This window comes from Peromyscus maniculatus, chromosome 8 (genome assembly GCF_049852395.1).
Source record: "Peromyscus maniculatus bairdii isolate BWxNUB_F1_BW_parent chromosome 8, HU_Pman_BW_mat_3.1, whole genome shotgun sequence".
Taxonomy (NCBI): Eukaryota; Metazoa; Chordata; class Mammalia; order Rodentia; family Cricetidae; genus Peromyscus; species Peromyscus maniculatus.
This window is the reverse complement of record NC_134859.1, coordinates 11805390-11820728: the sequence shown is the minus strand read 5'-3', so window position 1 is coordinate 11820728 and position 15339 is coordinate 11805390. Positions and strand designations below refer to the sequence as shown.

Sequence of the window (15339 nt, the reverse complement as noted above, 5' to 3'; positions counted from 1 at the left end):
TGTTGAAGGACCAATAGCAACATTTGTGAGTCCATGAGGCTAAATTAGAGTTGAACAACAGTAACTAGGTATTTCTCATTATGTGTTTTGGAAGTTCATTACACTTATTGTGATGTGATGTGGTGTGTGTGTGTGTGTGTGTGTGTGTGTGTGTGTATGTGTGTGTGTATGTGTGTATGTGTGTATGTGGACTTCAGAGGATACTTTTTTTTTTTGAGACAGGGTTTCACTGTGTAGCTTTGTGCCTTTCCTTGAACTCACTCTGTAGCCCAGGCTGGCCTAGAACTCATGGAGATCCACCTGGCTCTGCCTCCTGAGTGCTAGGATTAAAGGGGAGTTCTGCTCTTTCTACCATGAGGATCCGGGGTGCTTGGACACAGGCTAGGGATAATTGTCTTCATTTCTCTCTGGCCCTTGCTATTTTCTTTTTCCTATGAGCTGCTAAGGACTGGGGAAGTTAACAGGATGTACATGATTTCAGGGAAGGGCCATCTGTGCATGCATTAAGAGAAAACATGCATTATTGTGGGTAAGTGTGGGCGGTGCATATGCCCCATGCACATGTGGAGGTCAAGGGATAACTGTGGAGCTGGTACTCTCCTTCCACCTTTAAAAGGGTTTTGGGGTCAAACTCAGGTTGTCATGTTTGTTCAGTAAACACTTTAACACACTGAAACGTCATGCAGCCCATGCATGTATGTTTTTATGTTATATTTAATCTGCACTAGGGTGAATCTGGTGGACCAGATTAATCTAGGACAGGGTGTTGGAAGCTGACAGTGTGATTCAGTAGGAGGTCTCTAGATCACCTGGGAAAGTGTTATACACTATTGCTGTCCACCCTGTGGGTACTGGGAATCTGGGTCCTCTGGAAGACCAGCCAGGCATTATAATAGTTAAAACATCTCTCCAGCTCTAATGCAGGGTTTTTGTTTAATTATGTTTTTTTTTACATGACAGTGTCTGTAGTATGATTTCTTGCACTCAAACCCTTTAGCTCCAACATTTCTGCCTCTCTTCTCTGTAGCTGGGCTCAGACCATGAGAGGCAGCAACCACTCCAGCGTCTCTGAGTTCCTCCTCCTGGGACTCTCCAGGCAGCCCCAGCAGCAGCAGCAGCTCCTCTTCCTGCTCTTCCTCATCATGTACCTGGCCACTGTCCTGGGAAACCTGCTCATCATCCTGGCCATCGGCACAGACTCCCGCCTGCACACCCCCATGTACTTCTTCCTCAGTAACCTGTCCTTTGTGGATGTCTGCTTCTCCTCCACCACTGTCCCCAAGGTGCTGGCCATTCATGTACTCAGGAATCAGGCCATTTCCTTCTCTGGGTGTCTCACACAGCTGTACTTTCTTTGTGTGTTTGCTGACATGGACAATTTCCTGCTGGCTGTGATGGCCTATGACCGGTATGTGGCCATATGCCACCCCTTACACTACACAACAAAGATGACCCATCAGCTCTGTGTCCTCATGGTGGCTGGATCATGGGTTGTATCCAGCTTGAATGCTCTGTTGCACACCCTGCTCGTGGCTAGACTCTCATTCTGTGCAGACAACATCATCCCCCACTTCTTCTGTGAAGTGACCCCCCTCCTGAAACTCTCCTGCTCAGACACACACCTCAATGAGCTGATGATTCTCTATGTTGCAGGCTTGATAATGATAGCTCCGTTTGTTTGCATCCTTGTGTCTTATGTCCTTATTGCTTGTGCTCTCCTGAGAGTCTCATCCACAAGGGGAAGATGGAAAGCCTTCTCCACCTGCAGCTCCCACCTGGCTGTGGTCGGCCTCTTCTATGGCACCATCATATCCCTGTATTTCAACCCTTCCTCCTCACATTCAGCTGGGAGTGACATGGCAGCTGCCATGATGTACACAGTGGTGACCCCCATGCTGAACCCTTTCATCTACAGCCTGAGGAACAAGGACATGAAAGGAGCTTTAAGGAAAGTGCTTACCATGAAATATTTATCTATTCAGAAATGTTAAAGGCTGTGAATATCACAGAGGGAACTAATGTCCAAAAATCCTTTGTGTTTTTATCAATTATCTGAAACAGCGCTAGTCTTTTGTAAGAAAAGTATGTGCTATCCATCCTGGATACAAGACCCAGGTTACAATTCTTTAGGTAAAGGAATGATAAAAACTCTAACTAATGTCTTTATTCAGATTGTCTTGTCAATGCCTTGGCAAAATCCACCGTGAACACACCTGTACTTTTCCTCTCGCTGTAAGAGATCACAGCGGTGGGGAATGGGGAGGAGTCTCAATGGGACAGCACTGGAAAGGGACTAATGATAAGCCAGAGCCTGTGTTGGGTGTGGTTGGAATTGGGAATTGATTTCTGTTCTGGATGGGATGTGCTTCCTGAGTCCTGTAGAAGACTGGTCTCTGCCTGGTCATGGAGTGGCAGCCGCGTGTGTTTTCCATTCCAGGGCAATGGATGCAGTTGTTTTTGTTGGGAGTGGGTGATCCTTGTGCTTGTGTTAAGATGTGGTCACAACATGGTCTTTTGTGTCTTGTGCTATCAATGTAGCAGAGGCTGTATTTGCTGCTGGTGGTCCATGTAATTCTCTTTGTCCCTTAGCAGAGTGCCAGGACCCAGATGGGAGTGTCAGGCCACCTCTGGGACAGCACAGCTGTTCATTCTCTCTCACAGCAGAGACCTTGCCTGAGCCCACATCAGGGGAAGATCTGACTAGGTGGGTTAAGAAGTTAGGGTTCATTTGGAGTACCAGGAACCCCCAATTCTGCATCCCCTGGGGCTTCCTGTGTTATTCTTTTTTTCCGAGCTTATGTAGCATACAACATGGGGCAGGAAATAGGTCAATCAATAAAAATGAGCTGTGCCTTCTACAACCCAGTGTCCAGACGGCTCAGTCGACTCCACCCTCTCTCCTTCCTCTGCTCCCTTTGTCAGTGTTGCTGGGTTTGCTCAGAGCCACTTTTTTTTTTTTTTTTTTTTTTTAAGACCGAGTCTCTCTGTGTAGCCTGAGTGTCCTGGAACTTTCACTTAGTTAAACATTTATATCTTAGCTTTCAGCTTTCATCACATAACAAAACTTATTTGGTTGAAGCGTATAATTTGGTTTGGTTGATCTTGTGTATTTTTATTGTTAAGATTTCTATTTTTCAATTGTAATCAATATTTTAATTCATTTGGTTTTTATATTTTTATTTTTTAGTTCTTTGAATAATTTGGAACAATGTATTCTGTACCAGACCACCTGCTTCCTCACAGATTTCTAACCCCCCCTCAACTCACCCAACTTCGTGTGCTCTCGTCCCCCTTTTAACTAACACCCACCAGTTTAATCTGGGCTGCCCAGACCCTCCTGGATGGGTGGCCTTCCCCTGGAGTGTGGTTGAGTTAAAGAGGCTACACTCTAAGCAAAACTGACTCCTCCCTTCCTAGTGGCTAACACTGGCCAGCAGCCCTCCAGCTGGGGGTGAGACTCCGCCCACTTCCTCTGCCGCTTATGTGTGGCCTCAGCTTTCAAAAGTCGTGCATGTTGTCACAGCCACTGTGAGCTTGTGTGCACCTTCCACACTGTGCCTGGAAGACACTCTTTCCTTGTGGTCATGTATCACCTCTAGTTTTCTTGTGTTCTTGGAGACAGGGTTTCTCTGTGAAGCTCTGGCTGTCCTGGAACTTGCTCTGTAGTCCAAGATGGCCTCAAACTCACAGAGAACCATCTGCCTTTGCCTTTCAAGAGCTGGGATTATAGGCATGTGCCACCACTGACCTGCCTACCTCTAGTTCTTACACTCCTCCTCCCCTCTCCTCCTCTTCTTCTTCCTCCCCCTCCTCCTCCTTTTTCTTTTGGGTGTCTCTTGTTGGTTAAAGTTGATAGGACTTTTGAGATGTATAGATTATTGTTTTTTAACTAAATTGAGATGTGGGCCATTGTTTCTCAACATTTCCCACACTCCTTCCTCTCCTTTCCCTCAAAAGTCCTGTCATGTGTCTAACAGCACGGCCCCTCTTTCCCACTGTCCATTTTCGTTTGTTCTTTTTTCTGCTCTGCTCTTCACTGTACACTAACTCTATCACTTTCTTCAAGCTTGCCCACTCTGTCTTCTTCCAGTTCGGATGTGCTGAGGCCCATTGACAAACTGCTTATTCCAATGAGATCTTCCCCACTCCCGAGTTTCCACTGGGTCCCTTGTTTTTCTCCCATTCCCTAGGCCTCTCTCTATTCTCTGTTTGATGTGGCATTGTTGTCAAGCTTTCACTTAGTTCTATTTCTACACTTATTTGCTTGTGTGTCTACTGTGCGTGTTTTCTGGCCTGGGAGCGTGTATTCTAAAGCTTACCGATGTGGGGCAGAGGACAACTTGCTGGCTTTCTCTTTCCATGTTGAAGTCAGAGGATGACAAGCAGGTCCTCAGACTTAGCAGCAATTGCCATTGTCATCGGGTCCGTCTTCCCAGCCATCATTTTCTTCTTTAATCTTCCTACCCATCCCATGGGTCAATATTTTTGCAATGGCTACTTTGAAGTATTCTTGTTAAGCATAGCTTCTGCTCTCTCTCACAGGAAGTGGCCATTGTTTGCTGTTCTGCTGTATGGGTTATAATTTCCTGTTTCTTTGCATGCATTCACTTTTTTGTTGTTGTTTGAAGTGGCCACATTTGAAATTTCTGGACCACTCCCAGCTGCTCTTGTATGCTTCTTGTTATTTGCTTGTTTAGTTATTTATTGTTGGCTGTGCTATGTTATGAGGTCCAACTCCATCTACAACTGGTGTCCCCTCACCCTGTCTGTGCACAGCACACACACATGCATGAACAGGCCTGCTCACCTTCCCCAGTAATCCAGTCACATAGTAATTTCCTGCAAAGAAATGGTTTCTTAGGTTGTTGCTAGGTGTGTTCAGACTCTGGTAAGCACAGCTCCTCGCTGCTCTTGTCTGTTTCTGTTTCTGTTTCTGTCTTCTGTCTGTCTGTCTGTCTCTGTCTCTGTCTCTGTCTCTCTGTCTCTGTCTCTCTGTCTCTGTCTCTGTCTCTCTCTGTCTCTCTTTCTCTCTCTTTCTCTTGTCTGTTTTGATGGGTTTTGGTGTACAGCCCAGGTAGGTCTTGAGCTCCAGCTCCTGCCTCAAACTGTCCAGTGCTGGGTCACAGTCCTGCACCACCTATCAACAGTTCTTATTTGTGTCTCAGGGATCGAAGCTGCCTTTTGGGACATCTTCATCTGTTCTGGGAGTTTCAATTTTTTTTAAGTTCACTATTTTATTGAGTGAAAGCATTGACATACATATTTATTGATTTTATTTTATGTGTATGGGTGTTGGGCCTGCATGTTTGTGGCTGGTCGCCAAAGATGACAGAACAGGGCATTGGATGCCCTGGATCTGAAGTTACAGAAGGCTGTGAGGGCTGAGATGGGTGTGTGCTGGGATTTGAACCCAGATCCTCTTGAAGAGCAGCCAGTAATCTTAATCAATGAGCCATTTTCTCCAACCCCTAAAACTTCAGAGTTTTAACTAAAACCTTTGATGTGGAAAATTTCAAACATGTAAAAGAAAGATGAGTGAACCCACACATGTGCAAATCACTTATGTGCAAGAATAATTGACTCTCAGTCAACACAATTTTAAATCACAGCCTGGGAAGAATCAGCTTCCAGGCTGTAGGCAGGGCTCAAAGGGAAAGTCCAGTGTCTCGAAGCTAAGACTTTTTTATCTGAGGATTTTTAGGGAAGGAAAAAGCTCATACATAGTCTCTTTTGGTTTCTCTCTTTATTCTCTCATGTTGGCCGTGAATCTCTTTGTTCTTCACAGTTGTATATACCCAACAGGGTCTTTCATGTTGAATATTAGGAGTTACATTTGAAGGTCCCATTCAATTTCTTAAGTAAATGATTAAAAGCAGAGTCATCCAGACAACTCACATGCAATAAATCTCAGCTCCCAAGCTGGTGGGCTGTAACTCTCAGCTGCAAAGGAAGAACCTGTCATTCTGCTTTCTGTCTAGAGAGATAGAAAAGGAGACTTGTAGCTCCTTCTCAGGGCTATGAAGTCAGGTCATTCTCAGCCGCCCTGGTCAGCTGGGAATTCTAACCCCCACTGGTGGTGTAGCTGAACGAAAGCCGAATTTGTCTCTAACCTCAGTTAATTGCTCCCTGTCACCCGCACAATTTCAGAACCCAACATAAAAAAACAGTTGGCTGAACTCTGAGTCTTCAGGTTACAGACCCATATTCTAAGACTGAGGTTACGCATTTGTGCAGAGAGTTAATCACTGATCTAGGTTATCTTGTCCTAGGTTATCAGCCAGACCTAGCAGTAGAGACTGGCAAGCCATCAGGTTGCTTTGAGCCTTTGACCTTGGTCCAAGAAATCAGATAGCTGGATATTATGTCCTTGTGAACTGGACTGCTTTTCCTGGGAATAGTTTATCTTAAAAACCATCAGCAAGGCACTTGGTCTAATCTAAAGCTACTTTGAAGCTTTATATCACGTAATAGTGTACAACTGTCTTAGCAGCTGGGGACATTGAACTATTTTTCTATGTAAACTTGAGCTGTGATCTAAAACAGTTTCCAGTGAATTTATAATCCCTGACTTAAGCTAATATTATTGATGTCAAATGGACAGTACAGCTTAGGAGGAGTCATCTTTTAGACAATCTACAGATAGAGATCACCAATAGATTGGAAAATCATACTACAATACAGGCAGTGGGGGACTGCCCACACCATATACATTACATCAGATGCCTGAGAAAGCATGTGGCAGAAACAATATGAAGGCAGAGCATAAGTGAAAGACATTCTCTGGAGTCTGTATTCTTGCAGGAGACATTCTCATCAGAGAGTCTTTCTCCTGGTGGGCTCACACCTGAACTTCTATTGCCACCGGCTGATGCTCTGACCAGGCCACTGGCAGTTTTTCTCTTTCCCTCCTGTTCTTGTTTATTTGTGTTATGAATGTGATTATTTTTTGTGACTGGGTCTTGCTGCATAGCCAAGTCACAAATCCATTATCATTTTCATTTCCTTCCTTCCTTCCTTCTTTCCTTCCTTCCTTTTTTCTTCCTCCCTCCCTCCCTCCCTCCCTCCCTCCCTCCCTCCCTCCCTCCCTCCCTTCCTTCCTTCCTTCCTTCCTTCCTTCCTTCCGTCCTTTCTTCTTTTCCTTTGGTCTGCCTTTGTTTTTGAGACAGGGGCCAACTATGTAGCTCAGGGAGGTCTGGGACTCTTATCAACTCTCTGTCCTCAGCCTCCACAGTCCTGTTATTACATGTGTGAGCCACCATGCCCAACCTATCATGTTCATGAACATCTCTTCCTTTAATAATTAGACCAGCACCATTTGGCTTTCAGCACATCCACTGAGGACTGCTGGTGAAGGCAGCGCCTCTCTGGTCCTCAGAAAATACCTGACTCCTGAGCTGGACAGCAGCAGGGCTTTCTCCAGCTCTCCCCAGCTCCTCGCTACATCTTTCCATCTTTGCTCTCACCTACAGCCTCTTGTTTACTCATCTGTGAGTCAGACAGGAGAAAGTTTCCAGCTTCTGGATTTACAGGGACAGATCAAATTACAGTGAAGGGTGGCCTAGGAGTTTCTAGTCCCCAGTCTCATTTCTGAGATCAGTTATGATCCTCCTTGGGAGGGAGGTGTTAGAGTATAAATGGGGATCTTGAAGACATACTCCTGGTGTCTAGATTAGGCAGCATTTGCAAAATGGAGATCCATGGTGAGCTAGGAGCTTCCCAAGAAGTCTACTGTGGAGTTCCTAGGCACAGCAGGCTTGTCCTCCTCCATCTTTTCCTCTCTTGGGGTTCTTCAACCTGCTGCTCTAGAACTTCCAGCTCTCCCTGTCTTCAAAGGGGACATAAGGCCCAGCAGGAAATAACCAGATATCTGCAAAAAGGAAAGTTTCACTGAGAAAATGTTGCAATAGTCTCTGTTTCTGTACTTCAGAAAAATCTGAATAGCCGACTTCATCCAAAACCTTAAACAAGTTAAAATGATGAAATCTGAGGTTTCAGGGAGTTTTCTCTGGGAATTGTTGCTACTCAATTTTTGTTTCTTTCTTGTGATTAAAAAAATTAGTTCTTGGTCTAGAGAGATGGCCCAGGGGTTTAGAGCACTGGCTACTCTTCCAGAAGACCAAACTTCAATTCCCAGAACCCACTTGGAAGCTCACATCTGTCTGTACTCCAGTTCCAGGTCTTCTGACACCCTCACCCAGACACACATGTAGGCAAAACAAACACCAATGAACATAAAATAAACAGAAATTTAAAAACTAGTTCTTTAGAAGTTTGTACAGTGATGTTTCAATCATGTTCAGCACTTTCCACCTGTTCCCATACCCACATTCCCTCCTACCCAACATAGTTATTTGTTGTTTTTTCCCTCGTACCCATCTGGTTCAGTTTATGCTGTTCATGCATTCTTGGGTGTGTGGCTGTCCACTTGAACATGGCTGACTCTCCCTTTCTTTCCCAGAAGCTATTAATTACCAATAACCTCCTAACCAGAGGGAGACTTCATGCACTATCGCCTCTTCATGCTGGAATTGAGTCTGGCTAAAACAAATACCCAGAACTGATCTGGATGTGGTGAGAAGCAACCTCGTGTCCTACTAAAAAATAATTTAAAGGGCTGGTTGTGGTGGTACACGCTTATAATGTCAGTACTCAGGGAGGCTGAGGAGGGTAAAAGAAAAAAAAAAGAGGTTGGAGTCAGCCTGGGCTACATACCAAGATTCCTCAAAACAACAGCACCAAAACTAGCTGGAAGGAATTCTCCTGTGGGTCAGAACACACACCAACCACCTCAGAAACTATTCCTTTAACGAGGTTATGTAATTATTGGATTCTATAGTGTCATTTATGTCCATTGATTTGTGTCAGTCACGATGGTGCAAAGTACAAGAGTTTTACAAGTCATGTAGTCAACAAAACGGAAGAGAGTTCTAACAATACCAAGGTCCTCCAAAGCTGTCCTTCACCAGGTGCATCAGCAGGGGACTCACAGTGTGGGAGGTGTGGATAGATATCACCATAAAACACAAAAAGAGGTAAACTGGGGTGTTAAAGAGAGACTCTAGAGGGTGCAGAGATTAGGGGACCATTTCTACAATGGTGATCCTTTGTGAGCTGGAAGATATCCCAAAAGAGATCTACTCTTGGAGCATGGAGTTCCCGTCATGGCAAATTCTATGCCCCTCCACCTCTCCTTCATCTTTACATCAGATGTTGTAAGGGATCAAGCTTAGATATGTAAAGCCACTCTCTCATATCTGCTCCAAGCACATTCTATTGCAAATGTGCTACCAAACCCTACACAGGAAATGACTAAGTTATTAGGAAAAAAAGGCAAAGGTCTCTCTGGCAGTGCTACAGTACCCCAAGGTTCTGTGTTAAGAAAATAAGAAACAACCCCCTCAAACCTGTGGGTCTCCATCATTAAGATGAAGAAGTTCTAAGAGAATCTTCCCTTGGTCTTGTCTCCACCCAGATCACCTTCTCTCCAGGGGCTGACCCAGGATTGAGATGGCAGGTTTGACATCATCGCTGATCCCCAGGGATGAGGAAACAGGTGGGACAGTGACTTTCTGCTTCTCTCTAATGAGATGCTCAGGGAGTCCAGACCCAGTGGGACGGATGCTGCCGTAAACACCCATCTGATTCTCACAAATCTCTGTTCTTACAAAGGGCCAGGACGGTGATCATTCACTCTTCACTTGCTCAGAATCTTCTTAGGATTCTAAGATTTTCTAATCCTTAGAAACATCAAGGTGACACATAGATTGAAACCACAGCATCTACTTGTCTGGGTATTTTAGAACAGTAGAGACCACAGTGTTTCTTTTATAAGGAGTAACATTCACTCTTCCTGCATCAAGGAGCAACAGCAAAAATCAGGAATATTCATGGAGAGTTTGAGAAAAATCAGCTGTTTTTCCCATTCTTTCTTTGATGCTAGGAAGTGGGAGAAGGACTTGGGATGTTAACAGGAGAACATGATTGTGGGGAGTCGGGGGGGATGTGTAAAAACTGTGATTATGTTTTATTCAGTCAAGCGAATGGGTGAAGCCAGTGGGACCAGAACCACTCTAGACTGAAACGTGTAGACTGGGATGTGGGTAAAGCTATATCTTTAACATGCCCATCAATGAAGCATGATCTGCCACATCTAAACCCCCAGCTTCTACATTTCTCACCTCTGTCTCTGTTCTTTGTAGCTTGGCTCAGACCATGAGAGGCAGCAACCAGTCCAGCGTCTCCGAGTTCCTCCTCCTGGGACTCTCCAGGCAGCCCCAGCAGCAGCAGCAGCTCCTCTTCCTGCTCTTCCTCATCATGTACCTGGCCACTGTCCTGGGAAACCTGCTCATCATCCTGGCCATCGGCACAGACTCCCGCCTGCACACCCCCATGTACTTCTTCCTCAGTAACCTGTCCTTTGTGGATGTCTGCTTCTCATCCACCACTGTCCCCAAGGTGCTGGCCATTCATGTACTCAGGAATCAGGCCATTTCCTTCTCTGGGTGTCTCACACAGCTGTACTTTCTTTGTGTGTTTGCTAACATGGATGATTTCCTGCTGGCTGTGATGGCCTATGACCGGTATGTGGCCATATGCCACCCCTTACACTACACAACAAAGATGACCCATCAGCTCTGTGTCCTCATGGTGGTTGGGTCATGGGTTGTATCCAGCTTGAATGCTCTGTTGCACACCCTGCTCATGGCTAGACTCTCATTCTGTGCAGACAACATCATCCCCCACTTCTTCTGTGAAGTGACCCCCCTCCTGAAACTCTCCTGCTCAGACACACACCTCAATGAGCTGATGATTCTCTATGTTGCAGGGCTGTTAATGATAGCTCCGTTTGTTTGCATCCTTGTGTCTTATGTCCTTATTACTTGTGCTATCCTGAGAGTCTCATCCGCGAGGGGAAGATGGAAAGCCTTCTCCACCTGCAGCTCCCACCTGGCTGTGGTCGGCCTCTTCTATGGCACCATCATATCCCTGTATTTCAACCCTTCCTCCTCTCACTCAGCTGGGAGTGACATGGCAGCTGCCATGATGTACACAGTGGTGACCCCCATGCTGAACCCTTTCATCTACAGCCTGAGGAACAAGGACATGAAAGGAGCTTTAAGGAAAGTGCTTACCATGAAATATTTATCTGCTCAATAATGTTGAAAGTGACAAATATCATGGAGGGAACTAATGTCCAAGAATTCTATCAATTATCTGAACCTTCACTTACCTTTTGTAAGGAAAACATGTACTGGGAGCTTTAGAGATGACCCACATTTAGGAGCCCTGGCCATTCTTGCAGAGGACCTGGATTTGATTTCCAGCAGCCACAAAGTGGCTCACAACTATTTGCAACTACAGTTCTCTGGGATTTGAACCCTCCTCCAGATGGCACCAGGCCTGCTAATGGTGCACAGAAATCCCTGTCGACAAACCACCCATACGCATAAAAAATGCTCTAAAGAAAAGAACCTGTTCTGGAGAGTAAAACCTAGGACACAATTCCTTCAGGTAAAATAATGATAAAAACTCTAACTAATGTCTTTATTCAGATTGTCTTGTCAATGCCTTGGCAAAATCCACCAAGAACACACCTGTACTTTTCCTCTCGCTGTAAGAGATCACAGCCGTGGGGAATGGGGAGTCTCAATGGGACAGCACTGGAAACGGACTAATGATAAGCCAGAGCCTGTGTTGGGTGTAGTTGGAATTGGGAATTGATTTCTGTTCTGGATGGGATGTGCTTCCTGAGTCCTGTAGAAGACTGGTCTCTGCCTGGCCATGGAGTGGCAGCCGCGTGTGTTTTCCATTCCAGGGCAATGGATGCAGTTGTTTTTGTTGGGAGTGGGTGATCCTTGTGCTTGTGTTAAGATGTGGTCACAACATGGTCTTTTGTGTCTTGTACTATCAATGTATCAGAGGCTGTATTTGCTGCTGATGGTCCATGTAATTCTCTTTGTCCCTTAGCAGAGCACTAGGATCTGGTTGGGAGTGTCAGGCCACCTCTGGGACAGCACAGCTGTTCATTCTCTCTCACAGCAGAGACCTTGCCTGAGCCCACATCAGGGGAAGATCTGACTAAGTGGGTTGAGAAGTTAGGGTTCATTTGGAGTACCAGGAACCCCCAATTCTGCATCCCCTGTGGCTTCCTGTGTTATTCTTTTTTTTCCGAGCTTATGTAGCATACAACATGGGGCAGGAAATAGGTCAATCAATAAAAATGAGCTGTGCCTTCTACAACCCAGTGTCCAGACGGCTCAGTCGACTCTGCCCTGTCTCCTTCCTCTGTTCCGTTTGTCAGTGTTGCTCGGTTTGCTCGGAGCCACTTTTTTTTTTTTTTTTTTAAGACCGAGTCTCTCTGTGTAGCCTGAGTGTCCTGGAACTTTCACTTAGTTAAAAATTTATATCTTAGCTTTCAGCTTTCATCATATCACAGAACTTTTAAAAACAGTGTCTACTTTTTCATTTTCACAGATCTTTCACATTTGTATTTAATGGTAGTTATTTTTCTCAGTTAAATGCCAAAATTATATTATGCTTTGAAATGTGTTTTGAAAATGAGTCCAAAGTTAAAAAGTTGGGAAACAATTCGTGTTTGCTTGATCACACCTAAAATCACAGCACCCATGAGGCTGAGGCAGGAGGATGGGGAGTTTCAGATTATCTGGACATGTGCCTGCCCCACATACAGTCTGAGACCCCAAGTTGTAAGAACAAAAGCGAGCTCTGTCACCGTAGTGGCAGTCAGGGCTTCGGACCCCTATGGAGGGTTCCAAGGACTGCGTGCTCATTTGACTTTCTCTGTTCATTTCACACACTACAAAGGCCAGCTGAAAATGTTGGTCCTTTTGTTAAGTCCTATGCGCACATGCGTGTGTGTGTGTGTGTGTGTGTGTGTGTGTGTGTGTGTTTAAATTTTTATTAATTAGTTGATTAATACCTGTATGGGTGTTTTGCTTGCATGTACATCTGTGTACCTTGTGCATGCCTCGTGCCCACAACAGCCAGGAGAGGGTGTTGGGTGGAGTAACAGCTGGTTTTGATCTGCCATGTGTTGGGGAGACACCTGGATGTTAATATATCCAATGGGAAGATCACAGAGCTGATGAGGCAAGAAGGGAAGGCTTCATTTGGAGCTACAGAAAACATAATTCTACTTGTTTGAGTTCATGCTTTTATCATCTCACAAACATTGTGTAGCATACAACATTAAAGCAAGAAAATAGTTGATTGAAAAGGAAATATTTTCTACATTGCAATATTCAGACATGTCAGTCAACTGCATTATTTCTCCTGCTCTTGTCATATTTATGTGAATGGGCTCAGATATTTTTTCTCAAATACTAGTCTACATCCAAGTTTTCAACTGTTATTTTATGAGAGGTTTCTAAATTACTGAGTGCCTCTATAATTTTATTTTTACATATTTTATGTATTTTTTACTCTAGTAATTTTATTTTTCCTTTAAAACATAAAAAACTTAGAGCATGCTTTGAAATTTATTTTGAAAATGACTAATATTTTTGACATGGTATCACAGGTCTATAATGCCAGTACCAGGAGGCCTGAGACAGGAGGATCACAATTCAGGGCCACCTTAGGCTATTCTGTGGGTTCCAGAGCATCCTAGGCTACTCTGTGAAATCCTGTCTCATAAAACTAAACAGATGAAAATGAATCTGGAACTACGGAATTTCCTATTCATCTTCTACTTTCAGACTTTTTATATGACACCTGACTCTGTTTACGCCCATGCTAGCGCAGTAATGATCCTCAGGAGAGAAGAAGGTAGTTCAGTTCAACAGGACTCAGTGGCCAGTGCTCGTTCAAACTCCCGGACTCTTGACACCGAGTAGTTTATTTTAGGCACTTTTAAGCACAGCACAATTGGGTAAAACCTTTCCTGGGGATAATTAACTCAATGCCACGTGCACAACAAAGCTTAAGCCTTGACTACATTGAAACTCACTGTAAAGTACTAGTGAGGTCTTCCATAAAGATGGTCCATAGGTTAACTGAGGACACAGGCTCAAGGTGACCAGGCTCACGATAGGGACCTGGGGGAGTACCGTGCTGTCAGCTGACTGAGACAAGTTCAAGATAAGGGCCTGGGGAAGCCAGTGCGGCCTGGCCTCGGAGAGCTAAGAGTTACCAGGCTATTAACCATGTCTGCTCCTAGAATCCTGGGTGGAAAAGGGTTACACCTGTCTCCCTTTGTAGAGACAGCCCTGTGTGTTTAACATTCCTGGCTCCCTAGGGCTTATCTCTGAGCACAAGGACCTCCTCCACTATCTTAAAAGAGACTAGTTTCTGAGGTCATTGTTAGTATGTGGGAAACCTCTCCCAGGTGGTTGTTGTTGTTGTTGTTGTTTTGTTTGAGGAGTTATGTAGGCCAGGCTGACCTTGTCTCTGGGTCATCCTTGCTCACTCTCCCTGAGGAGACTTAGACGTGTACGGCAGGTATTGTTCCACTCCAGTCAGCCCTTCAGTTGTTTCTGAGCGGGTCATGATGCAATCTTTCACCACATCCTCTGCAGTTCTGGTATTTCTATTTTCCTTAAACTTTACTAATCACTGAATAAAACTGTGTGTGTGTGTGTGTGTGTGTGTGTGTGTGTGTGTGTACACACATATGTGTGCACAAGCATGTAGAAGTCAGAGGATGATGCCCGGTGTCTTCTGCAATCCCTCTCCACTTTCTATATGGAGGCAGGCTCTCTCTCTGACCCCAGAGCTGGCAGAGTCAGTCAGTTTACCGAGCCGGCTTCCCCGGGGGATCGCATAGCTGCCTCTTGGACTAGATCACAGGCTGGCCACACACTCATTTGGTTTAGATGTGGGTGCTGGGAATCTGGACTCTGGTCTTTAGGACTACAGGACAAGCACTTTACCTACTGAGCCATTTTCCAAGCTTACAAAAGTCATGGTTTTGGGTGTTGAGACAGGGTCTCACTGTGCAGTCTAGACTGGCTTCAAATGCACAGGAATCCACTTGCTTCTGTTTCAGGTGCTGGGATTAAAGGCATGTGCCACCATGGCCAGCAAAAGTGCTGATATTTAACTAACATCTTCATTGTAGAGAATTTCAAACATACGTAAGAGCAGATAGCATAGATGTTCAAAGCACATAGATACAAGAATTAACTAAGAGACAACAACATTTCATCGATGCCCTTGAACTCTGCTCTTCTATTTTATCTTATTGTATTTGTGTGTGAGAGAGACATGCCTATGTAGCCCAGACTACATAGTGATTATCATTTTCTTTATTTTTTATTTTATTTTTTTAATTTGTTTTTTAGTTTTATTTATTTAATTTTTTTTGAATTTATTTTTTAA

The 15339-nt window shown here is 44.7% G+C and overlaps 2 protein-coding genes across 2 annotated transcripts; both read left to right on the top strand.

Moving 5' to 3' along the window:
• The first annotated feature begins 1040 nt into the window (after positions 1 to 1040).
• On the top strand, positions 1041 to 3402 carry LOC143274514 (olfactory receptor 1f45-like). Its single transcript, XM_076577797.1, has 2 exons — positions 1041 to 1957; positions 3336 to 3402. The coding sequence occupies exons 1-2, from the start codon at positions 1041 to 1043 to the stop codon at positions 3400 to 3402; spliced, it is 984 nt and encodes a 327-aa protein (XP_076433912.1).
• Positions 3403 to 10212: 6810 nt separating this feature from the next.
• LOC143274428 (olfactory receptor 1f45-like) lies at positions 10213 to 11157 on the top strand. Its single transcript, XM_076577502.1, has one exon. The coding sequence runs from the start codon at positions 10213 to 10215 to the stop codon at positions 11155 to 11157; it is 945 nt and encodes a 314-aa protein (XP_076433617.1).
• The last annotated feature ends 4182 nt before the right edge of the window (positions 11158 to 15339 follow it).

Bases quoted from the DNA above. Each gene is read 5' to 3' on its own strand.
- LOC143274428 (XM_076577502.1), top strand. From the start codon at position 10,213: ATGAGAGGCAGCAACCAGTCCAGCGTCTCCGAGTTCCTCCTCCTGGGA.
- LOC143274514 (XM_076577797.1), top strand. From the start codon at position 1,041: ATGAGAGGCAGCAACCACTCCAGCGTCTCTGAGTTCCTCCTCCTGGGA. The intron at 1,958-3,335 runs TACCATGAAATA...CTGCCCAGACCC, and splicing joins GGAGCTTTAAGGAAAGTGCT to TCCTGGATGGGTGGCCTTCC.